Source organism: Hippopotamus amphibius, chromosome 12 (genome assembly GCF_030028045.1).
Source record: "Hippopotamus amphibius kiboko isolate mHipAmp2 chromosome 12, mHipAmp2.hap2, whole genome shotgun sequence".
NCBI lineage: Eukaryota > Metazoa > Chordata > Mammalia > Artiodactyla > Hippopotamidae > Hippopotamus > Hippopotamus amphibius.
Genome location: NC_080197.1, coordinates 81,116,688 through 81,142,538, shown reverse-complemented (window position 1 = coordinate 81,142,538; position 25,851 = coordinate 81,116,688). Strand labels below are relative to the sequence as shown.

General features: G+C 53.0%; 1 protein-coding gene across 1 annotated transcript; it reads right to left on the bottom strand.

The window, feature by feature from the left end:
- Positions 1 to 2,248: 2,248 nt before the first annotated feature.
- Positions 2,249 to 19,732, bottom strand: IL17RA (interleukin 17 receptor A). The gene is given in 15 exon segments (XM_057701922.1): positions 2,249 to 4,650; positions 5,549 to 5,590; positions 6,876 to 6,977; positions 7,208 to 7,219; positions 8,184 to 8,268; positions 8,507 to 8,590; positions 9,205 to 9,368; positions 9,505 to 9,552; positions 11,081 to 11,207; positions 12,310 to 12,422; positions 12,793 to 12,939; positions 13,606 to 13,630; positions 19,251 to 19,409; positions 19,411 to 19,647; positions 19,649 to 19,732. Coding segments are annotated over 15 exon segments (2,868 nt in total). The 3' UTR covers positions 2,249 to 3,211.
- Positions 19,733 to 25,851: the final 6,119 nt, after the last annotated feature.

Genomic DNA, 25,851 nt, shown 5'->3' with positions numbered 1-25,851 from the left:
ACCTTCCCTCACTTATAAGACAGGAGCGATGTCACCTCCCGCACAGGCTGTGGTAAGAGTTAAATGGGGCGACGTGCAAAAATGGCCCTCTTCCTCAAGACATTTACAGTCCTAACGGAGAGAACAGCAAAGTCCGTGTCTTCATTTCTCCCTAAATGCAGGTGGAAGACGGATGGCAAGGTGACCACTTTGACTATGTTTCTCGTGGCTGGGCTGCCCCCCGCCCACTCAAGAGGGGGGGTTGTGTCGGGTGAGTCTGGCCCTGCAGCTGGCCCGGGGTCCAGGGAGCCCGGGGGCCTGTGCTCCGCTGGGCCCAGCCCCTCCATGTCCTCACAGCCCCTCTGGGGGGCTTCCCCTCCGTTCTCCGAGCCCAGATGATGGAGCTACTTGCTGGTGGCCACACTGTGGTCAGGAAGGGAATCGGGTCTGAACCGTATCTGTCGGCCCCAGGCAGCCTTTGGACTTGGCTTCCTCTCTGTCACCCGGTTCTGGCTAAAAAGCAGGGGCTGGATCCACATTCTGTGAGTCTTGCAGGCCCCCAGTCATGCTGCAGGCAGATTCTCCTCTCAGAAAAGGAAGGAGCCAGGACACTGATTCACGCTAAGGTGTGAACAGCTGAAGTTGACTCCTCCCAGAAAAGGGTGCCTGCGTCAGGGGCGTTGGACTAGAATTCTCCCATCCTTCCCCGTTCCTATGACAGGCAAGGCTGGTCAGCACACTTGGGCCCTCACTGGGCAGGTCTTTGCAGGAAGGCCTCACCCTTGTTTACCTGGAAGGGGAAACCGCCCCCCACAGAATGCAAAGGCCATAGGATGGAAACCACCTTTGTTCTGTGAGCATCCCTTTGCCCAATTCAAAGATAAGCAGGAAATCAGTAAAATCCATCACACCTGGTGTTCAGAGGCCCTGCTCTAGCTGCTGAGTGGATGCTTAAGTGATGAACGAAACACCCTCGAAAAGCTCACTGCCTCTGAGGACCTTCCTGAGCAGAAAAGAGAAGCTGGTTCAGAACCAGCTACAGAAGCCGTGGACATCCACGTGGGTTGCGTGGCCTGGGGTCCTCCCACCTCCTTGGGCCCCTTCTGTGCACTTTGTGCAGGAGAGGGGCCCAGGGGCGGGGATTACAGCCCGGAGGACACCGGCTCTCAGAGGACCTTTCTGGGTTAGGCAGGATTTAATTAGCTCAGCTTAATTCTAGGGAAGGGGGAGGGGACATTGGCGGAACAAGGGTCGAGCACCTGGGGAACTTCGTGACTCCGTTTATACCCGCCATATCCACACAGGCACACCTACTGATGGAAGGGAGATTAGTTCTTGCCTGGCGATGGGAGGTCAGGGAGGTTGGGATGATGATTAGAGGCTGGGTTTCTTTCTCGGGTAAGAAAAATGTTCCAAAATTGATTATGCTGAAGGTTGCTGAACTCTGAATGTGAATTGTATGAGCTGTGAATCGTATCTCAGCAAAGCTGTTGGTAGAAAAAGCAGCAGCCCTGGCGATAAAGGAGGGGAACGTAGTGAACCATGCCAACTGGGGACATTTGGCCTCAAAGGCCAGCAAAGCAAGAATCCAAGGTCTGTGGGAAGGCGATCCAAATGGAGAGTGTGCTCCCGGGACCAGGACCACGTGGGCTGGGCCATCCTGTCGCCAGGCAGAGCCCCCGGCTCCAGCCATGGAACCCACACTCTGCACGCTGAATATGTGCTGACTGGGAGTGGGGGAGAACATCCCAGAAAGCTTGGTGGGCGTGTGGACCCAGTAATGCCCACCCGGCATCATCAGAAGGATGGTCCTCAGAGGGCAGTGGCTGTCCCCATCTTAGTCCTCTGTCCCCATCTTAGTCCACTTGGGCTGCTGTAACAGAACACTGCAGACTGGGCAGCTTACCACAGTGTTGGAGGCTAAAGTCCAAGGTCAAGGTGCCGGCAGATTCCTGGTTCACAGATGGCCATCTCGCTGTGTCCTCCCAGGTGGAAGGGCGAGGGGGCTCTGTGGGGTCCTGTAAGGGCACTCATCCCATCCTTGAGACCCCACCCCACGACCTCTCAGAGGCCCTCCCCAACACCACCACACTGGGGATTAAGTGTCAACCTAAGGATTTGGGGGGACACGACCCCAGTCTATAGCACTCCTGCACCTGGTCCTTTGCTGCCAGCAGGCTGACTGTGGGCCACAAGAAAGGCTTCTGTAACTAGGAACTTCTTGACCTATAGTTACATGTGACTCAAAATGACTGCCAGGAATTCTAACTAGAGTTAACAAATTTATTCATTCTTTTATCAATAAGCTCTTTCACGCACACACGTGCGTACACCCTGGTATCTGATTTCTCAACAAATCTCATCAAATTTCAGAATCCTCTCCTCCTCGCAGGAGCTTGGAGCTACAGTTCAGGACTCAGGTACAAGCAAAGAGAGCCCTCAGTCCCAGGGTGGACCCCAGCATGGATGGGACTTGGGGCTCCCTGTGCTTCCCAAACTCAGGGGCTACAGCTCAGGGGCCCAGCCCACAGCCCCGCAAGAACCCTTAGCGGTAGGTCTCTCACTGACCAAGGCCACATGTAGGCTCAGGCCCTGCCGATGCCATCAGGGGTCATGACACTCCCTTCTATCTGGTCTCTTTCCGAAAACAACTGGGTGCATCTGGCCCTCAGCTTCCTCTGCAGGCAGCAGCAGCTCATGGTAAAGGAGGCTGGGCCTTTGGGCTGAGGTCCCCACCCAGCCTGGCCCCCAGGCCTCCTCAAGCCGGGCCCACTGCCTTGCCTTCCACGGCCAGCTCGGTTACAGCCCTGCCCCACTCGTCTCCAGCCCTCGGCCCAGGAAACAGCTTTTTCTTCAGCTCAGACATGCCTCCCTCCAGGAGTTTCTCCCTGGGCCAGGCGCCCCTTCTGGGGACTTCACAGCCCCGGGCAGGCCTCTGGCAGCCTCTGCATCTTGCACCCCACCCTCTGTGCTCCCCCATCCCTCTCACTGCACAGGCAGCTCCTTGGTGGTCAGGGCCATGCCAGGCACAAAGTAAAGGCTGAAGGAATGAATGACGGACACTCAAGGACACTGCCGTTAGCTCCTGGCCAGGGGCTATGGGTTCTTATGGGGACGGTCACAGGAAGAAGGGTTAAGGGGACAGAGTCAAGATGGCTGCATTTTAAAGGTGCACGTCTCACACACGAGCATACACACATGCACACACGTGCACACCTGCAGACATGCGCGCTCACCACCCTGGGTTGGGGAGGCCCCCGTATGGCAGCCTCTCGGGCTCCAGGCCAGGGTTCTTGCGAAGCTCCTGGAAGAGGAGCAGCAGCTGGAGGCTCCGCAGGCTCTCCAGGCCCTCGGGGGACAGCGGCTGCCCCCCTTCCTCCTCCCCGTCCCCGTCCCCGTCCTCGTCATCCTCCTCGGGGAGCTGAGGGGAGCTCCTGGAGATGTAGCCCTGGTCAGACTGCACGGACCGACGCTGCTCCTCCCTGGGGGGTGTGAGCACGTCCTGGCAGCTCGGGCTCTGCTGGAGGAGTGGAAGCATTGGGCTGTCGAGCTGCCCCATGGGGCTGCTGCAGACGGGCAGGTCCTCGGGGTGCACCGGGAGGAAGAGGACGCTATTCCGCTGGGGGCCCTGGCCCTCCAGCAGTGGGCAGGCCTCGCCTTCCTCCATCAGGTCCAGACGGCTGGCAGCGCCTCTCCCGACAGCCCGAGGGACGGGCTCCACTGCCTGAGCCGGAGGGGCCCTGTCCACTGGGACCACCATGGTCTGCAGCGTCTGGGCTGCTGGCTGCTCCTGGGACCAAGGCTGAGGCTCCAGCCGCAACGGGCCCCCTCCTTCCCCTGCGAGGAGCAGCTCCACCAGCAGGTGGCCCTCAGAGGTGGGTTCCCGCACCAGTGGCTCCTGCCGGACAATCCCTCCTCCTGGCGGCGGCTCCTCGAAGGCCTCCTCGTCCAGGGACGGGAGGTCCTGGTCATCTGCCGAGAGGAGGTTCTCAAGCTCGAACCAGTCCGGGCGCCGGGTCTGCCAGCGGCGGAAGCGCTGCACAGCCTCGCGGAGCTGCTGGCCACTGGGGCTCTGCAGGTAGTTCTGGGCTGCGAGCACCCCAACGCGGTGCATGTGGCCTGGCCCAAACATCTCCAGGTCCTGGATGCGGAAGTAGACCTCCTCGAACTTGTCCATGAGTGCATAGCGGGAGGTGATGTTGAAGAGCTCGGGGACATCGGCCTCGCAGCTGATGTCGCTGAAGTAGCAGATGATGTAGGTGCCGAAGCAGGCCGGCCTCTTGAAGTCCGGCAGGATCATGTTCATGGCCGCTGTGAACAGGTCCCCCGCAGGCTTACCACGGTCACAGCGAAGCTGGACGGTGGTGTCCTCCCAGCCAAGGATGGCCTGCCACTTGGCCTGGGTGCCCCGGGAGCACAGGACGATGATCTTGGAGTTGCTCTCCACCACCTCCTGCTTCTGGCGGCCCACCCAGGTCATGAGCCCCACCTCCGAGATGGCCTGCTCCTCCAGCAGGTCGAGGGCCACTCCGGTGCCGCACACGGTGAGCAGGAACTGGGCGAACTTTAGGACCACGTCCACATAGAGGGGGTGGTCAGCCGAGTAGATGATCCAGACCTTCCTGGGCTTCAGGGGTGGGGGGCTCAGGCTGGTGGCGGCGGGCAGGACATCTGGGGGAAACAAGGGAAGCCAGGCCAAGGGTTCAGGCGTGTCTGCGCTGACCACACACCACAGGCCAGGCACAGCCCCACCTGGCGGAGCTTGGCTCCTGAGCCCAAGAAATGGAGCTGAGATCTCAGATCAGCACAAGGTGGCTGCCGTGCCTGTGCTGGCTGCCTGCAAAACAGCCTGGGCCTTCAGAGAAAATTTCTCACCTTCTTATCTGGCCTTTAGCCTACATGTGAATTAAAATTTCTTTTTTTCTTACAAGACACAAATGGAATAGACACAGCTGCTTTCGGGGGGACCTCTTTTCACAAAATACGGTGCCTTTACCTTACCCTCCTTGTTCAGCAATTAACAACTGTAAGCCCAAGACTTCCTAGGTGGCACAGTAGGTAAGAATTTGCCTGCCAATGCAGGGGACACGGGTCCGAGCCCTGCCCCAGGAAGATACCACATGCCGTGGAGCAACTAAGCCCGTGTGCCACAACTATTGAGCCTGTGCTCTAGAGCCTGTGAGCCACAACTATCGAGCCCATGTGCTGCAGCTACTGAAGCCCACACGCCTAGAGCCCGTGCTCTGCAACAAGAGAGGCCACCGCAATGAGAAGCCCGCACACCACAACGAAGAGTAGCCCTCGCTTGCCGCAACTAGAGAAAGCCCGTGTGCAGCAACGAAGACCCAACACAGCCAAATAAATAAATAAATAAATAAATAAATAAATTTATATATGTATATATTAAAAAAAACAACTGTAAGCCCAGCCTTGCTATTTGAGATCCCCTTTGCTCGGGGGTAGAGGTGGGGCCCCAGCAGGTGACATCTCCCGAAGGACAGGAGCTCCTCCACGCCACTGTGAACAGACTCACCCCAAACCCAGGCCGCCCAAACCAGGAGATGCCCACCTGTGCATTTAGTGCCATTTTCATATTTTCCGTGATGGGACCCTGAAAGGAAAGGAAATACCAGAAGTCATACCCCAGAAGTGTCCTTGCAGGAGGCACAAATCTTACAAGATGTCTCAGAACGGTTCTTTTGGAAGAGAAATAGGGACCAGCTCACAGAGGCGCCTGCGAGAGCTCTGCCCCACTCCTGACCGAGGGAGAGGCCAGGGTGGCGCTTTCCGGATGCTCTGGGCCTTTGCGGGGAGACCGAGCCTCCCGCGACTGCTATGTGACCTGGTGGAGTTACCAACGCCTCTGAAACGCAGTTTCTTCCTCTCTGAAATGGGTCTGTGTATGAAGTGCCCAGCACGTCCTCCATACCCACCAGCTGGATCACAAGTATTCTGCAGCACTGACCTGGCTGGGACCCCCAGAATGGCGCCCAGGAGGATATACCTCAACAGCGCACACCCCCAAGCAGAGTCGCCCTTCAGGGAAAGCCCCTTCCTTAGAAGCGTCCATGCAGAAGGCACAAGTCTTCCGAGATGTCTCCAGAAGTAGCATCACTGGGCCCCTTACATTTCTTCCTGATATTTTTTCTTTTTCCTTTTTGGGTCACACTGTGCAGCTTGTGGGATCTTGGTTCCCCAACCAGGGACTGAACCCAGGCCCTTGGCAGTGGTAGTGAAGAGTCTTAACCACTGGACCACCAGGGACGTCCCTCCTCCTGGTATTTTGAAGGTGAGGAAGGAAACCAACTTGCTTAAGTGACTCATCCCTCCTGGATGCAGAGAAGGACCCCGTGGTACAGGGGTGACTCCCCAGAGCCACGTGGCCAAGAAAGACCTCTGGAACCTCGGTTTCAAGCTCCACCCTTTGGGCCTCTCCCCAGAACTCTAAGGTCTTTCCCTCACCCCGGGGGTGGGCGCTTCGGGAAAAGGTGAGACGTGCAGCACGAGAAGCAAACGGCCTCTTGACACCTGCCGGGACCTGGATGGCCGGACCCTCCCAGGGACCCTCTGTGGAAAGGCCCTCTCGACGGGTCTTGTGCCTGGCTGGTGATCTTCCCCTGCACGAGCCGTGGTCACAGGGGAAGTGGCCTCCCAGGCTGGGGTCATGGAGGGGCAGGGAGAGGCCAAGCCCTCACCCGAAAGACGCATGTTCCCTTCTGCTTAGGACGTGGCCAGAGGGGGCCTCAGGGGAGGGAACCGAAGCTTATTCATAGGCTGGAGGGTAGGGGGTGTGGGGGGCCCTGAACGCAGTCCTGGAGCTGGCGCAGGGAGAAGGGGCACGGGAGGAGGGAGGGGCAGAAGGGAAGCCCCAGTCGGGCCCCCACCCCTGCCCTTACCTGGTAGCTGCCAGGTCATGCAGAGGACAAGCAGGATGACGGAAGCCACCAGCAGGATGGAGAGGATGGTGATGAACCCAGACACCCACAGGGGCAGGTAGTCTGTGGCGGGAGAACAGCGTGAGCGCCGTGGCAGAGAGGCCTGTGACGCCAGCCCCGGAGTCCCGCCTGCCACCCACCCCGGGCTGCCCTCTCTGGCACCGGGACAGGCGATGATCCCGCCACCCTGGGCTGCCTCCCGGTGCAGCCTGTCTGCCTGGTTCCACATCAGGCCGGGCGGGGACCTCTCTGCGGCCCCTGTGGCAGCAGAGCCTGAGAGGAGTCGGCCTTACCGTCCACGGCCTCTGCAATGAGAACCAGGGCACAGACGCTCAGTTATCAGCCGTAACCACCACACCCACCACCCACATGCCCAGGGCCTGGCCGACACCCAGCCCTTTGTACGGGTTATTAAACTTAGTGGCATCGCCTACAGGGGACACCTGAGCCGGTGGTCTACTGGGAGATGCCCATCCCCATTGGGAGGCCAGGTCTCGTTCAGGCCAATGCAATGCCCACTGCTTTCTGGTTTGCCTTTGGCTTCAGGAGGCTTCTGAATGGGAAGTGGGCAGTGCACAGGGGGCTCAGGTCAGAACCAGGGCTCTGACACTTCCTTGGTGTGTGACCTTGGACAAGGTACCTGGCGTCTCTGTGCCTCAGTTTCCTCACCTAGGAACCCGGGCAAGGGAGTCTCCACTTCATGGTACACATTACATAGTACACAGTACTTAGTACATAGTACCCAGTCTTAGTATATAGTATATCGAACCCAGAACCCAGTACGTAGGACTTAGTACACAATACAGAGTATACAGTACTCAGTAAAGTATATTTAGTACTACAGTACACAGTACCTATACTATGGCACACAGTACCCAGTACTTAGTACATAGCACACAGTACTATAGTGCATAGTACCTAGTACACAGTACTTAGCAGATAGTACTATGACTCACAGTTTGTGAGAATTAAAAATGGACGTGTTTAAGCACTTCGTTCAGTACATGGTCCTTAACTGTAACTATGACAATAAGAATCCCCATTTTTACAGTCACAGAGATTGAGGATCAGAAAGGTTAAGTGCTTTGCCCAAGCCCACACAGCTAACGAAACGCAGTCAGGAGTCCAACCCAGAGTCTCGCTAAGGCCCCACAATGCAGGCCTGGACAACCGCCCCCACTCCACCAGGACCAGGTCAGGGTTCGGCTCAGGCTGCTGACCTTCACCCGCCCTCCCCCTGGGTGCCCCCCCGGCGGCTGCACGTCCCACCTGGGGTGTGCAGGGTCTCTGGGCAGGGCACGGCCACTGAGTGTCGGAGGCAGTCGTTGAGGCAGCTGCTGAAGAAGGGCTGGATCTGCAAGGGTAGAGCGCAGGGAGGAGAGGCTGGGGGGACGCTGCTGGCCCCTCCAGGACGTCCCCACGGCTGTTGGACAGGTGGCCCGTCAGCGGGAGGGGGCGAAGGACCCTGCCCAGGTGAGGCTGGGTGCCGGGCAGGAAACCCCAGGCAGTATCAGTGCTGGGTCCCTGGTAAGTGTGAGCCCTGAGCTGCCCACCTGCCCCTGTGCCTACCCCGTCTCCACTCCATTCCCCACCTGCACGTGGTGGCGGCAGCACCAGCTACGTTCCGACAGGGCGAGGGTGACGTTGCAGCGCTGCTGGGTGGCCTCCTGTGTGGGCTGCGGGGCGGAGGGATGGTGAGGCCCTGGCCTCGGCTGGGACGTGGCCCTGGAGGCCCTGGGGAGAGAGGCTGGCAGGTCCTATTCCAGGAGGAGCGACCTCTCCCCAGGGCCATGGGGGTGTTGACTCAGGACCGCATCCAGTCCCCGGCTGCCCCTCTTGGCTTTGGCTGCCAGGGATCTCAGGGACAGACCTGCGTGTCCTGCACTGGCCCTACCCTGGCTTCATCTTATTTCCTCACCTTTACTTCCCCTTGTCTTCATTTCCACATTTTAAAGTCTTCAAATCCTTCTTGCAATAATGGAATTAACAAAGCAAAACAAAAAAAGAGGACCAGGAGAGCATAGGCGAGGGGAGGCCAGAGGGCTTGGTGCTGGGGCGAGACACCCGTGTTCTGTCCGGTGTAGGAGCAACCACACATCAGCCACAGACCAGCCACACTCCAGCCACACCCCGGCCACAGACCAGCCACACTCCAGCCACACAGGGGGAGGGAGGAGAGCAGCCCAGGTCACACCCTCCAAGCACAGCCTGAAGACCTGGGCCTCAAGGCTTGGAGAGGTGACCCTGAGCCCAGCTGGAGGGTTAGGAAAGTGGCAGAGAGAGCAGTTACCGCGGGCAGATCCATGACGTGATGAAAGCAGCTCTGGTTCTCCGCGGGCGGAAAGCTATTAAGCAGGATCTGGTAATTGGTGGACTCGTTCCACGGGGTGAAGCTCAGCCGCAGCTGATGGGCCTCAAGGGCATCCACGGTGATGCTGGGGTCCCAGAGGCTGCCTGTCCCACAGAGGCACAGATGTGGCTGGGAGGCAGGGGTGGGCGAGCACGTGTGCGCGTGTGCGTGTGTGCGCGTGTGCGCATGCACGCGTGTGCACCCAAGTACAGCCCCCACAAGGCCACCCACCACGGTTACCTGAGCTCACGCAGGGCGTGGTAATCTTCATCCTGGGGTCCTCGCAGTCTGTGGACCGGGAAAAATTGCAACCATTTGGCCCCTGCCTTGGACAGGTTGCTCCTACAGAGCCTCTGACACCAGAGGTAACAACCTGCTGCCTTTTGGGAGCCTGTTCAAAGTCGGCCCTTCAGAGACGCCCTAGGACAGACGCGGCCACGGGCCTGCGGCTGCCCTGGCCATCTTCCCCTCCTCCTCCAGGAACCTTCCAGATCCAGGTGTAAGTCCTTCAGACTTGCTCTGGGACTGAGGGGTCCTGGTCCACTCCTGCTCCCTCTCCCGAGCCACCTCTGCCCTTGACGGAAGATGGACTCTGTCCCCCTCAGCAAATGGCAGTTTCCCCAACTTTCACAGGTCCTCACAGTGGTCTCGGGTCCAGCCCATCTGGGGTGGGCCCCAGAAGCTGCATTCCTGACACGTTCCCAGGTAATTCTGTGGTGCTGCGGACCCGGGAACCCCGTGAGGACCAACCCTCCAGAGACGCCTTTTTGATTCCCTCATTTCCTCGACGGCAACGTGTTTGCGTTGGTTTCAGAAGACAGGTGACAGGCGTGAATCACTGACAGCGACCGGGGCTGGGTCAGTCTGCTTTAGGGACGGGGAGGGGCTGGGTGGGGGCTCCTCATTTGACAAATACTCACGGAGCCCCCAATATGTGCCAGGCCCTGTGTCAGGCCCTGGAGATACAGCCGTGAGCGGGACAAAGTCCCTGCCCTGCGGAGATGACATTCCAGCCAGAGAGACCATAAAAACAAACAGCGTGATATCATGTCCCGAATATGTCAAGACAACGGAATGTCAGGGAGCGGGGAGTACCAGGAGGAGAAGAAGGCCGGGTGAGCAGACTGTGTGCATGCGTGTGTGTGTGTGTGTGCATTTGTGTGCACGTGCATGTCTCCGAGTGTGCTTGTGTGCACATGTGTGTGCGCACGGGGTGCTCTGGGGACGAAGAAGGCCATCCCTGGCCTCAATGAACATTTCCTGATCGCCTCCCACACGCAGGGCCATTTGCGAGGGTCTGGAGCCTGCACTGGTGGTGTGGGGCCCAGGCCCTGTCCTCGAGGTGTGCTTGGTTCTGAACGAGAAAGGCAGGTTGCAGCAGAGATTCTGGGGAGGACAGCGATGCACCCCAGGGGTGCACGCACATAAAACGATGTTTTGGAAGATGAGCCCGGCAGGCCTCCTGGGAGGAGGGAGTAGTGGGAAGAGGGGACAAGGGGGGAGAAAGAGGAGCTGGGAGCAATGTCGGGACTGGGGGGTGGGCCCACGGCTCTCCCAGGACTGGCTTGTCTTCCCGATACTTTTTAGGAAGAAAATACACTTCTTCAGCCAGACGGAGGGACTCTGGCTCCCATGAAACTCTTGGGATCTTGGGCCAACGCCCACTGTGGGTGGCACAGAGAACGGGCTCCGCCTTCAGGGGTGGAGGCTGCGGCCGCTCCCTAAAGACCCCAGCCCTGCACCTGTTTGTTCTGTGGGTCCCACACGCTGACCGCAGAGCAAGGGGTGAAGGGAAGGCTGGGGAGGGCGCTCTTACCGGGCACCATGAAGTTTCTGGACTGGTGGTTTGGGTCGCCATCAGGGATGGGCTTAGGCAGGTGGTGGACGGTCACCTCGTATTCCTGGCCGGGTTCCACCACGAAGTGGCTGAAGGCAAAACGCCACTAGGAGGTGGGAGGAGGGGAGGGCAAAGGGGTCATGGCTCTCACCCACCTGGGCCCAAGGACCACGCCATCCGCCTCCAAAGGATCCAAAGCATCAGTCAAAATAGGGAGAAAGCAACCACAATAGCAAGCTCCCAAACTGGAGGCATCCGTTTCTCTGTTGTTTTTTCCGGTCTTTCTTGTCTATTTAAAAAAACCTAGATCTGGCCTCATTAGGAGACAGCGGGGCCAAAGCCAGAGAATCAGGGGAAAGCAGCCCCCGGCCCGGTCGGCCCTCTCCAACGCCAGAGCCATGGCACACAAGGGGCCGTTAAAAACGACCTGTTAAGTGACTCTGCCACCTTAAATGGGAAAGCCAGGGACCTCTTGAGAACGTCCTGGCGCGCAAAAGTGCAGCAGGAGGGCTACGAGGTTCCCACCCCCCCGGGCCTAACAGAATTGTCGTTGCTCAGACGTTTTCTGGACAGTGCAGCTGACACACACGGACTCCAACTCTCCTGGTGGACCACGTGGGGGTCCCTGGCCCTCACCATCCTCTGGCAGCAGTTTGGGGGCCTCCGCTAAACACGGGACAGGGGATCTGTCTTTGCCGCTTGTGCTTGTGGGCGCTCTGCCAGCGGCCACTTTTCAGACATAAAGCAGCAGTGTTCAGACGAGGCTGAGTCAGGGTCACCTGCACGGCTTGTCACCGCCAACTGCTGCAGTTTAAACACTCTCCAGCCTCTGATTCAGGAAATCTGGGTGGGGCCCTAGAACCTGCATTTCTAACAATTCCCAGGTGATGCTGCTGGTCCTGGGACCACACGCCGAGAATCTGCGCTTTAACTAAACTAAACGAGAATCCACTTCTGGCTCCGAGCAGCAAAAGGAGAAACTGCAGCAGAAACCACAGTGGCTCCGGTCTGCGCAGAGCCCCTCCTCCTGGAGGAGGCCCCAAGCTGACCCAGGTATAGGTCAGGACAGCAGACGCAGGAAGCCGCCTTGCCACGCAGCTCTCCTGGGCGTGAGCATCGCTGTAAGGCTGGAAGGAGGAATGGGGTGTGTGTGCATGCTCCTGCTGCTCTCCATGGTCACCACCGCCCACCCCCAACTGGAGTCTTACCCGCTTGTGGTGGTGCCTCAGTGTGGACAGAAATTCAAACTTGACACACAGACGCTCGTTGGTGTTCAGTTGCAAGACAGACAGCTCCGCCCCCTCCAGGTAGAGGACGCTGGCTGGAGGGCAGAGGGAGAAGAGGAGCCCCAGATGCAGATCAAGGATGACTAACCTCCGGGGGTGTACTTCCTGTCTGGGACGCTTGCCCGTCTTACCCGCCCTCCGTTTCCTGCTCCTTCCAGCTCCCTCTGGGCTGGGTTAGCCACTACCTCGCAGACAGCTACCCCCGCTGTACATGGACAGTGACACTTTATATCGGGCTAGACACTTTACATCGGGCTAGAAGCGAAGCATTTGCAAATTCGATGGGTCCTTTCACTATACTGGCCCCTCGTGTCTGAGTACAGGGCTGGGAGCCCAGTTCTGAGTCTGGTGGTCCAGTCTGTGGGTTCACCTGGTGATGGGCAGCACCCCCAGACGCCGACTCACCATCAGTCTGCAGCGTCCACTCAATGTGGACCACAGGGAGCAGGTGTCCTTGCTGCGTGTGGGCAAAGCGCAGCTGGGTCTGCATGTTTTTGGGGGATGAGGGGGTCAGGTTTCGAGGATGGATCCAGCTGTCATCCAGGCAGGTACCTGGGGGCCAGGAAAGGCAGAAATAAGAGGCTTGAGGGCTCTGCAAAGAACCAAAGATGGGGCCCAAAGAAGATGCCTCACCGGGGTCCAGAAGCCAGGCCTTCAGAGTCGGGCTGTGACCCCCAGACCACGGCTGGGCTCCCAGCTTCCCAGCCCTGCCAGCTCTCCTGATGCCCATCTGGGGTCTCGGCAAAGCTCTGATGTCTAAAGGGCATCTTAGGAGAGATGGCAAAGCGCGCCCTTGGCTTTGAGACGAAGCAGTGGTTGGAAATGGGGCAGGAGCGGTGGGGCAGCCATAAGAGTTGCTTTGTTTTTATGTGTCGGGGTCCCTAATGAGCACAGACACCTGAACTGTGTGCCTCCTCCTTGAATTAAAACACAAAACAAGATCCCTCCCCAGATGTTCCCCACTTCAGGGTGACAGCTCTGGCAAAAGAGTCACACTACAGGTTCACTAGGGCTGCACCCCAGAGAATTCTTCCAAAATCCTAGTGAGAGTCCTGCGCCTCATGTCCTAACTGCTGTGTGATGACTGTCCTTGATGAGGTGCAGGAGCGGCCCCAAGTCTCAGGGGTCCTCCTGCTGGGGGCTGGGACCCTTGTCAGCTCAGCGCTGGGTCAGCACTTCGTCATGGCAACACGAGAAGAACAAAACCCAGTGACTTACTGTTCTTGACTGTGCAGTTCAGCTCCTGTGGAAAAGAGAAGCAGGTAATTACAGCTGAGAAAGAACTCGAATTCACAAGCCGGGTTCTGGTGCCTCTGGGCTCACTCTCAAGAATGAAACACAGGCGCCCTCCCTCTCACTTTTGGGGCCACTCTCTGGAGGACCACACTCCCCTCGCACTTTCTCTCCTGCCAACTGTAGAGACACAGGTTGAGAAGTGGTCACAGCATGTGGCAAAATGGAACTGGCATTTTCTGAGTGGCTTTAGGAGCTGGGAGGCACCTTAGCCTCTTTCCCTGCCCTGATCTCAGAATATTGGCAGCGGGACTTCCCTGGTGGTGCAGAGTTAACGAGTCCACACTTCCAATGCAGGGGGCTCAGGTTTGATCCCTGGTCAGGGAACTAAGATCCTGCATGCCACAACTAAGCCCATAAACTGCAACTACTGAGCTTGACTGCCATAACTAGAGAGCCCTCAGGCCATAATGAAGAGCCAGTGCAGCCAAAATTAATTAATTAAACAACAACAACAACAACAAAAAGATTGGTAGTAGCCAAGCCCAGAGAAAAGACCTCCGGATTTTGACATCTGAGTGTCGCACAACAATCACCACCAGCCTGACCCCTATAGTAAGTCCAGTGATGACACGCCCATCTACACAGGGCATCCAATCAGCTTCTAGGACCTTAGTCTTGAAATACTCTCAGACAGCCAAAGGGTACCAGATATTTGAGAAGGATTTCTTGTGTGAAAAATAGGCCAAAACCCCCAAAATTAGAAAAAAAAAATGTTATTGGAGGAAAAATGACAATGCTGGGAACAGAATAAAATTAAAACAAACAAAATTATAACAGTTTCAAAGAAATAAGAGAGGGCACTGCATGCATATGACAAGGACAGGGTACCACGGAAAAATGAGCAAGCAGAGAGTAAAAAACGAACCTTGAAAATAAAAAATTCCAGAGTCTTTGCTGGTGGCACAGCGGTCAAGAATCTGCCTGCCAATGCGGGGGACATGGGTTCAATCCCTGGAAGATCCCATGTGCCACGGAGCAACTAAGGCCATGCACCACAATTACTGAGCCTGTGCTCTAGAGCCTGTGCGCCACAGCTACTGAAGCCCGTATGCTCTAGGGCCCTGGTGCTGCAACAACTGAAGCCCATGCACCTAGAGTCTATGATCCACAACAAGATAGGCCACCGCCATGAGAAGCCTGCACACCACAACGAAGAGTAGCCCCCACTCACCGCAGCTAGAGAAAGCCCGTGTGCAGAAAGGAAGACCCAGTGCAGCCAAAAAAGATAAATAAATAAATAAATAAATAAATAAATAAATTTATATTAAAAAAAGAAAAATAAAAAATTCCATAGAAGGATTAGGCTATAAAATTCAGGAAATTTCTCCAAAAGTAGAATAAACACAAACAGAAATAGGAAAAACAATATATGACTATTTAGAGAATCAATTCAGTAAAGATAAGACATGATTAACTAGATTTCCAGAAGAGAACTACACAGAAAACAGAGGGAAGAAACTAAGAAGAAAAGAAAAAGAAATTCTAGAACTGATTATTTCCAAATTAAAAACGTCCACTGAATGGCTTGTACAACAAATGAAAAAAGACCTAGAACAAGGCCCAACATCACGAGACTTCTGGAATACCAGGAGTGAAAAGAAAATCCTAAATGTTTACAGAGAAAAAAACAAATAGGCAACACAAAGAGAGGAATCAGAGTGGCATCAGCTTTCTTAGCATCTGTGCTGTTTGCTGGAAGGAAGCAAAGCAAATGCCTTCAAAATTCTGAGGGAAAAGTATCTTTAACCTATGATTTTTATACCCAGCCAAACTATCAAAAAAGTGTGAGGGGAGAATACAGACATTTTCAGACATATAAAGACTTAAAAAAAAAATCAATCTATCATCTATCTATCTATCTATCTATCTATCTATCTATCTATCATCTACCTACCTACCTACCTCTCACACCCTCATACTTTTTCTTAGGAAATTGCGGGATATACTCCAGCAAAATGAGGGAGTAAGCCTCTGAGAAGGAAGACTGCCCACTGCTGCAGGCCTGGGGTGTAATCAGTCCAGGCTGGGGCTGGAGAAAACAGAATGAAAGTGATGGAATATCTGATGTTTGGGGGGAAAGCATATGACAAAATCTCATAGAAAAAAACCAACACTAGTTACATGGAAAATTATCGAAGTGAAGAAGGAAAGGAATTATCATCTCCAGGAAAAAAGAGAAAGTATACCAGAAAAATATAACCAAAGTATACATACTTGCCTCAGCAGTGAAGATTAGTACCTGTTACAATATAAACACTGACCATTGATAGAACCACAACGGGAAGATTGGGAGGAGAAGCAGTGGGAGGAGGTAATGTAAGTAAATTTTCATCTATTATGTCAGTAGGTAATATTTAAAATTGATAAATGAAAAATAACAATATAAGTGCATTTAGAAGTATGGAGGCAAATGCCAGAAGAAATAACTAGAAGTAGTATAAGTGATTCTCTTTGGGGAACTGTTTTAGGGGTGGTGAGGGGTGGGGCAGGGTTTTGTTTTCAACATGTTTGTACCATTTTAAAAGGATCACCATATATCACCTTGATAAGAATTAATTAAAAGTTAGAATTTCGTCTATGATGTTACTCCAAACAAAGGAAAGGATTAAAAAGTGAGACAGGGACTTCCCTGGTGGCACTATGGTTAAGAATCCGCCTGCCAATGCAGGGACATGGGTTCAATCTCTGGTCTGGGAAGATCCCACATGCCACAGAGGAACAAAATCTGTGCGCCACAACTACTGAGCCTGTGCTCTAGAGCCCATGTGCCACAGCTACTGAAGCCCATGCACTGCAACAAAGAGTAGCCACCACTTGCCACAACTAGAGAAAGCCCATGCACAGTAAAGAAGACCCAATGCAACGCTCCCCCCCCCCAAAAAAAAAGCGAGACAAATGAAAACATGAATTTGCTTAGCGGAAGGAATAGCAGACTTTTTCTCCTTATAATTTAATTTCTATATGGAATTTACATTAATGTAATGTTTTCAATCATGTAAAAAAAATGCATTCAGTATCTTCTCTGGATACCACTAGGACAGATCCTCCTTAATTCCCCTCCAACAAATCACCTCATTTCTTTACTTCAGAAAAGTAGCAGGATCCAAACATTATTTATGAGCTAGTGAACAGTACTATGTCGGGCCTCCTGCAGAAATCCAAGAGGGGACACCCACAATGATGAGGACGGTGGTAGTGGCCACTGTTCACTGAGCTCTCCTTCTGTGCCAGGCATCACGCTGACACTGTACACATATCTCATTTAATCTTTACAACAGTCCTGTAAGGTAGGTACCATCACCCCCTTTTTATTAATGAAAAAACTGTGGCACAGGGAGGTCAGCTAAGTGGCCCAGCTCCATAGAGCGGACTCATGCAGTTTTGCTCCAGAACCCCACTCTTAATCATAGCTACGCAGCCTCTCTAAATAAAAAGGGGTGCTCACAACAGGTGGGCCCACCCTCTCCATCCGTGGTGATGAAGATTACGAGGATGGACTCAGACTGAATTCCACGGACATCACCAAGCCTCTGGTAGAGAGAAGTGGGCTGGGCGGTCAAACACATGGCCCTGCTTTGGCCCACCTTGGCCAGCTGCCTAGAGCTCTGAATGAAGGTATGCTGTCCACTGGCACAGAGGCTGGCATGAAGCTGCAGGTCACCGTTTGTGCCCCGGCACACCCAGCCCACAAGCCCCTGGTCCGTCCAGCGTGTTATGTGCTCTCCCCACAGCCCCGTGAGGCGAGGGTCATTCTCGAATGGCCGGGAACGCTGGCTCACAGTGGTGGAGGGACTGGCCAGGGCTGCAGGGTGGAGGGAAGCTCCACCCAGGGCCCAGGCCTGACTGAGCCACGTCCCCTCCTGCTGCTGATGCTACATGCTGTCATATCTCAGATGGAGGCTGGCAGGCAGCAGAGGAGCTATGCTGGTGCATCTGACTGCCTGATGCCCCCATGCCCCCATGACACAACTTGACACTCTGCCACCAGAAGATGGGGTCAAACCCTTGACTGTTCCACCCTCAGTCAGAGCCCCAAGTGCTCAGAGAAAAGAAGAATTTGTAACAAAATACATCCTGTCCAGAAACTTTTGTGTTAATACTCCCGCTGACCAGCTCCAAGTCTCAGGCTTTCCTCTGGGCTGGCGGTCATGGTCACGGGAAGCTGAGAAGGCGCGGGCGGGAAGGGTCCCCCAGGGAAACACAGTTTCTCCAATAAGGATCGGACTGGGGGGGGACTCAGAGTTCCCCCCCCCCTTTTTTAAAATAACAGTACTGTTTCTTTTTTTATAAGATTTATTTATTATTTATTTATTTTTGGCTGCATTGGGTCTTCGTTGCTGCATGCAGGCTTTTCTAGTTGTGGTGAGTGGGAGCTTCCCTTGTGGAGCACTTACTCCAGGCTCCTGGGTGATTTACCCTGTGTGTTTGTCATTTCAGGACCTTGTATTTTGCAGGCGCCTGGCACATGGCCATGGAGAAATGAACCAGGTCCCAGATGGCAGATACTTCTACACCAAATCCAGGGAAGGCCCTGCTGAGCCGGCACCTTCTTTGCTCTGGAGTGGGAGTCACAAGGATGGTTCCCAACACCGCCCACGTTAAAAAAAAAAAGTTTCTGCTAAACAGTCACTGACCTTCCACCACCCACTTGTGGTGAGTCTTCCACAAAATTAAGATAAGGAGAAATACCGCTTTTGCTGTTTCACATCCTCTGACTCAGATACTGATGGTTATTTCTTAGGGTCAGTGGTGGAGGGGAGGGGCCCGAGGAAACCAAGAAGTGCGTAGGGGAGAGGCCGGCGTGGGGCGGGGTGGGGGCTGCGGGGTGGGTGGGGACGACAGTGTCTGTCTCTTTCCCCTTAAGCCGGGCCTCCACCCCAAAGCCACTTCCCGGCGGTGGGCGTGTCGCTTTCTGTGGGCACAGCGGGGCAAATGCCCGGCGGATACAGACCGGCCGGGACCACAGACCCGTAAGGTGGGGGCCGGAGGGGTGGTGTCCTAAGGGTCCGCCTGGTCCCCAGGGCTCGCCCCGGAGGGGTCATCGCGCTGCCCGCACGATTCTCCCCAGAAGCTGCCCCTGCAGCCCCGGCGCCCGTGCTCCAGGAGCTGCGGCCGCCGGGTCTCGGGGGTGTGGGCTCCGGTGTAGGAGGGTTCGCGGACAGGGGCCGGAACCGGGTCCTGTCCCGCCTGGCCCTCCGCAGGCCCCTCCCCACCCTCTACTAACCAGCCTGCCCCGCCTCCGGCCGGCCGCGCCTCCTCCGAGTCCTTCCCCAAAGTGTTGGGCCCCCGCGGAGGTGCCGCCCCTCCCGCCGGGACGCCGGCCCAGGTTGTGCAACCCGCGCTGCGCGATCTTTCCCGGCAAACTCCGTGTCTTCCCGGGTCCGCACCGCCACTCCCGCCGCTCCGGGAGTCCTCCCTAAGGCGGCCTGCTCCTGCGCCAAAGCCTCGGAGCCCCGAGACCCTGCGCGGACTTCCTGCCACTCAGCGGCCCCGCGCGCCTGGCCCCCGGCCGCCCGCCCGCAGCATCCTCTGTCCCCGTCCCCCGGGGGGGACGCGTCGGGTCTCACCTGCTGGGCGCACACCGGCGCCGGGTGGTCCAAGAGCCTCGGGGAGGCGCGACCCAGGCCTGGGGCACGCAGGAGCAGGAGGAGGAGCAGGGGCAACAGCCCCAGCGGGGATCCCCGGGACACCCGCAGCCGGCGGCGCGGAGCCCCCATGGCTCCGGCCCTTCGCGGAGGGCTCGCGCCCGGGCTGGGGGCGCAGCGAGGGCGCGCCCCGGGCCTCCTCTCGGCTGAGTCCCGAGTCGCCTCTCCCGCGTCTGCTTCCGGCTTCCAGGCCTGCCCGGGGCGGGCCGCGCAGAGGGGAGGGCTCGGGCAGGGACAGTCCTTCCGCGGTTCCCTCCCCGACGTGCGTCCCAGGTGCGCGCTCCTCCCCGCGCTCCTCCCAGGCTCCTCTCCAGCTCCTCCCCAAGCTCCTCCAGCCCCGCCTGAGCCGCGAACCCCGGGCCAGCGTTTCTTGCGCTCCAGCTTAGCCCGCTGCCATATCCCATCCCTGCTCTTATCGTCAGGCTGTAAAACTCCATTTTAATACCTTCCCCTTGCTCTCGCCCCCGGTCTTACTCTCTCCATTTTCTTCTCTGTCAAAGGAAGTCCTTTCCTCAGCTCTTGTCCCTCTGTATCCGCACCCTCTTCTCCCGATTTTGCTTGCTTGGCTTTCCCTCCTTCTTCTCGAGGCCGCAGCAGCTCCGCGCTCCGACGCTGGATCCCGGAGCATCCCAAGCACTTGCGCGGGCTCTGGGCCTCCCCTGCTCTCGAACTTCTGTGTCCCCAGCGCCCAGCCTTCGCGTTCGCCAGAGATCCGCTCCACGTCTGCCGAGGATCCGCCTGGCTGGTCACCTCTTACTAGTCTCCGGAGCCTTCCTTTGGAGCGTGCGGACTAAGTCCCTCCTCCCCGGCCTCCCAAGACCCCCAGTCCCCTGGACGGCCCCCTTCCTGGGTCCCCGCCACCCCTTGTCCCAGACCTTGCCCTGCCTTTTCATCCTACACGCTGCTGACAAGTTTGCCTCCCGGAAATGCACGTCTCATCCTTTTCCTTCCTTCATCCCGTCCTCTGCATTTCCTTCCCTGACAACTCTGACCGCCTCTGCTGGCCCCTGATACCCAAGGACCCAGATGTGCTTAGCCCTTGTGATGTACACAGACCTCCCATGTCTGGGGAGGTGGATCTTCTCACAGTCCAAAGAACCTCTCACCCTTTGCCCTTTCCCGCTGCTGGCAGATCCCTGGCCACCGTCTGAGCCCCCACTGCATGACAGAACCCAGCTGCATTTATTGCCGGGAGCTCTGCGCTCTCCAAACACCTTTACTTGTTTATTTTAAAAGAATTTTGGAAAACTTTGCACCCTCCCATACATTATTAAGATGACACCCGAAAAATTTCATCCTAATTGTAAATAGACATAAAGGATATAATTACTAAAAGTTGACATTTGTAGCAGGCAGCTTCCAAGATGCTCCCCACCCCAATCCCACCTCCTGGTATTTTCATCCTTCTGTATCTCCCTCCCCTTGAGTGTGCACTGGGCCTAGTGACCTGTTTCCAACAATAGAATATGAATAGGACAAGACAAAAAGCAATGGGATGTCGCTGACAAGGTTAGGCTACAAAAAACCGTAAGTCTGGACTTGGGGTTGCTCAGCCCTTTCTGGGTTGCTGTGAGCTGCCTGTGGAAAGGCCCAGGCAGCCAAGAGCTGAGAAAGGTCTGGTCAACAGCCAGGAAGAAACTAAGGCCGTCATTTCACAGTGACAATGATCAGTAGTAAGTGATCAAAATAATGCAACTATAGCACAAGTTTTGATACGTCATCATTAAACATAATAACAAACTGTCATTTGAACTTCACTTCTTAATGAGATGCATGGCTTTTCCTCCAGCTGATTTCATGTATCTGTGGACAAATACTGCTTCTTCAAGAGTGGGACATTTAGCTTTTTAAATAGTTCAGCTGTAAAACTCAAAAAACCTTGTTTACATAATTACGTCACTAGCTTTGTCATAACCATGTTACTCAATTCTTTGAATGCCTTCTGAGTTATGTGCCCAAAATCACGTAGCCATCTGCCATCAAATATTTTTAACGATTTGGCAGCTGGAAACTTGATTGGGTCCTCTTCAGTTTTGGTAAGGCAATATTTGGAACCCATCTGACTTGAAAACATGTCATCAGAATCTTACTAGACTTGAGTATTTTGAGTTGTTCCTTTGTTTAGGAGGCTTTTACGCCCCTGGGGCTGGTGGGTTGGTGAGAGGCTTCCTTATCTTTTGAAGGTGGGAGACAGGCAGGTGGGAAGAAGAGCTGGGAAAGGAAGAGGGTCTCCCCGCACTGGACCCTCGACCACTGGCACCTTCCCAGGTGGGTAAGTTCTTGAAAGAGAACACAGGGTGTTGGACTCTGGAGACCCATTCCCTTCAAGCTGGGGTCAGCAAGCCCTTTCTGCAAAGCGTCTCAGAGTAGATGTTTTAGGCTTTGCAGCCATATATTTGATCTCGTCCTACAGCACCAAAGCCACCAGAGACAGTAGGTAAACAGAATGGTGGCTGTGTGCCAAGAAAACATTACTTGCAGATACTGCTGTTTGAATTTCATGTACTTTTCACGGGTCCCAAAATATTATTCCTCTTTTTTTGGTATTTTCCCCCATCCACTTAAAAGTGTGAAAACCATCTCAGTTCCTCTGGTAGCCAGATTTGGGACAAGGCCCTAGTTTGCTGGCATCGCTCCCAGGCTCTGAGGGGCTTATGCAGCTGCACCCCTTGGAAAAGGGGATGCCTTTGAAATCCCCCGAGGGCATGTTAGGATCACAGGGTGCTTTAGAGAATATGGATGCCCTCCCACCCTCTCCACACTGATTCAGTTGGTCTGGGGTGGGGTCTGCAAGTCAGTGTTTTCTCATTTCCCAGGTGATTCTGAGGTGCAGCCTGTCCTAACTGCCGCTGGCTCTACACAGTTCTCAAGGTATGATGCTGCTTTGCGCCACAGTTATTGTATTTCAAACTGGTGGAAAGCATCACTGTTGTATGATAAAGTTCACTTTTTTAATTGAAGTATAGCTGATTTACAATATTATATTAGTTTCAGGTGTATAACATAGTGAGTCTATATTTTTATACATTAGGAAGTGGTCACCACAGTAAGAGCAGTTACCATCCATCACCGCACTATTATGGACTATATTTCAATACAATTATTATCAACACTCAGGTAGTAACAAAGAGAATAATGTGATCATCATGAACATATCTGACATAATCATCTTTTTCATGCCTTGAAATTTCCTTCTAGCATATTTGATGTTTTCCCCCTTCTGGAATACCATCACAGTCTCATGATTTTCTCAGATTTGTTCCAATGAAATATAATGATTGTTTCCTCTTTATTGTTCAAATCATAACATCTTGGCCAGTGGACAATCCTTTGAGCTTGTTCTTGTGTTCTCAGTGCCACCAGATGGTCTGCAAACATCTTGCTTTCCTAGAATAAGGTATTTTAGGCAACAAGGTACGGAATTAGCTACTTTTCACCAAGCTTTGGTTCTTTTAGGGGTGTATTAGAGACCCCATTCAGGGTCCTAGGGCTGCATATGGTGAAAATAAGTAAAGGGAAACCTCACTAAAATAGAGTCCAAAGGACAGAAGGCGGAGCTCTCACTCAGGTACCACTTGAGGTCAATTACTGGAAAAAATCATCAATCACATCTCCCAACAGGAAAAGATGTGCACTGCATCCCCTACAAGAAATCACCCCGGCAATTCCGCCAATGAGAATCAATGCATCATCTCCTTGAACTCTCACTTTTCTCCAAAAGACTTTCATTCAAAACAACCTGTCCCAACTTCCTCCTTTTTCTTTATAAATGTTTCATCCCTCTCTTTCGTTGGATTTGCCTATGGCTTTTGCTATAGTTTGCTTCTTCCAAATTGCAATTCCTTTGCTATTCCTGAATAAACTCATTTTGGCAGGAAAAATAACAGTCTTATTTTTAAGATCAGCATTACCAAATTGTTCCATGAGTCTGAATTGGTGATTTTACTGTGGGTCAGTTTCAGTGATAGAGCTAGAAAAAGTTATACTTTTTAAAGAGTTTATAGCAATGTTTTTATAGAATTCCTTACCTTACCCAATTTGTCATTCTGATAGAAAAAGTTTTCAAAATTATTTTACTTACAACATATCTATTTAAATTCAGCACAACAGCCCCAACTAAATTTAGCAGAAGCTGAATTTCCAAATTGCTAAATACATCAGTCACATTTTATGGAAAAATTGAAAGATGGAGAAAGATTACCTAAGGGGAGAGGCCCAACAAATTCTACAAATGATTAGCTTTCATTTCTGGGAGGCAAATAAAGAGATGCATGGGGCTATCTTGCCTAAATCACTTATCTTCATAGCACAGGGATTTCCCAGAATCCTTGTCATCAGAATGTGTGGTGAAGAATGTCAGTACCATTTTTGGAAGTATGTTTTTAGCAAGGATGGAAATTGCTACTTTTCTATTTCCATTTCTAAGAAGACTTAGAATTAGAGAGAGAGCCATTGGGGAAAAAAAGGCATTTAGCTTCAGGGATTGTTAAACTGAAGTCTATGGGTAGGCTCTAGGAAGTTTGTAAACTCTCGGAAATGATTTGCAAAATGTTTGTTTGTGAATGTACTTTTCCCTGGATAAAGAGTTCATAAACTTCATCAGATTCTTGAAGGAGTTTTGGTATTAACAAAACCAAACCAAACGAAACCATCACCACAACAAAACCACAACACTGATTTAGTCTAATCTTTTCACTTAATGTTAAGTAAACTTAGGCTCTAGGGAGTAAGTGACTGCCTGAGATCACAGTGAGTCAGGGGCAGAGCCCAGGGAGGGGAGGGGTGGGTGATGAGCTTGGTAAAGGAGTTAGAAGTTCTGTCCTTTTGGACTGGAGTTCCCAGAGCAGGGAATCATCACATCCAGGAATAATGATTGAATTTAAGTTTTTAAAAAGGGAACATTGAAATCTGAAGGAAGAGAGGGAAAGGATGTAGATGATGAAACAGAAATAATGTTGGGAGAAATGAGTAAGATGAATCAAAAGAATTAGGGGCTCAGAAGTGATTCCCGTGAATGTGAGGGAGGTGGTGAGGGGTTTAGAACTCTGTGGAAGTGATTATCAATAGCATGGCTAGAGGATGTGGGTGGTATGGTCATTGAAAAGGCAATAGAGTGTAAAAAGATTTGCAGAATGTTTCTCAATCAAAATGCTACTGGGCTTTTTCATGGGGATTGACAGGCTGATTCTAAACTTTACGTGGAAACTCAAAGGATTGAGACTATCCAAAGCTGTCTAGAAAAAGAGTAAAGTTGGGGAACATATGTTACTGGACTTTCAGGCTTTTTCTTAAAAAAAATTTTTTTTTTTTTTTTTTTTTTTTTAATTTAAAAATTTTTGGCAGTGCTGCATGGCTTGCTGGATCTTAGCTCCCTGACCAGGGATTGAACCCAGACCCTGGCAGTGAAAGCACTGAGTCCTAACCACTGGACCACCTGGGAAGTCCCCAGACTTTTTCTAAAGCTACAATAATCAAAACTGGGTGAGGAACTCGAGGATGGAAGATGCCTTAGAGGACTGGGGCAGGGAGGGTGGGGGGGACTCGAGGGGGGGGCGTCAAGGAAGGGAGGGAATATGGGGATATGTGTATAAAAACAGTTGATTGAACCTGGTGTACCCCCCCAAAAAAAAAAAAAAAAAAAAACAACTCAATTACAACTTTACCTTCTAAAAAAAAAAAAAAAAAAAAAAAAACTGGGTGAGGGCTTCCTAGGTGGCACAGTGGTTAAGAATCCACCTGCCAATGCAGAGGTCACGGGTTCGATCCCAGCTCCAGGAAGATCCCACATGCCGCGGAGCAACTAAGCCCGTGTGCCAAAAAAAAAAGAAGAATCAACGAATAAATCAATGGAGCAAATGGAGATCCTGGAGACAGATGCACAGTTACATGGGCACTTGGATTTTGATGAGGTATCAGAGCAGTTCAATGAGAAGAGGAAAGTTTTATTTTTAAACAAACAGTATGGAGCAACTGGGTATCCTTACAGGAAAAAGTGCACCTCTATCCCTACCTCACACCATACACAGAAATTAATTCAAGATGGACCACAGGTCTAAGTATAAAAGCTAAAACTCTAAAGCTTCCACAAGAAAACATAGGAGACTATCTCTGTGACTTGGGCATAGATAAAGTTTTCTTAGATATAGAAAGTAATAACCATGAAAGAATAAATGATAAATTAGACTTCATAAAAATGAAAAACTTCTGTTCATCAAACACAGTGTTAAAAAAATGAGAAGACAAGACATAGACAGGGAAAAATATTTGGCAAGATGTATCTAACAAAGAACTGATATTCAGAATATATAAAGAACTCTTTGACTCAATAGTAAGGAGACAAACAACTCAATTTTTAAAAATAAGCAATAGACACTTTATTAATTAATATATGTGAATAGCCAATAAGCACATGAAAAGGGGCTTATTTTCAGTATTCATTAGGGAAATGCAAATGATACACCTATCAGAATGGCTAAAGTTAAGAACTCTGACAACACCAAATGTTGTGTTGTCATACATTGTT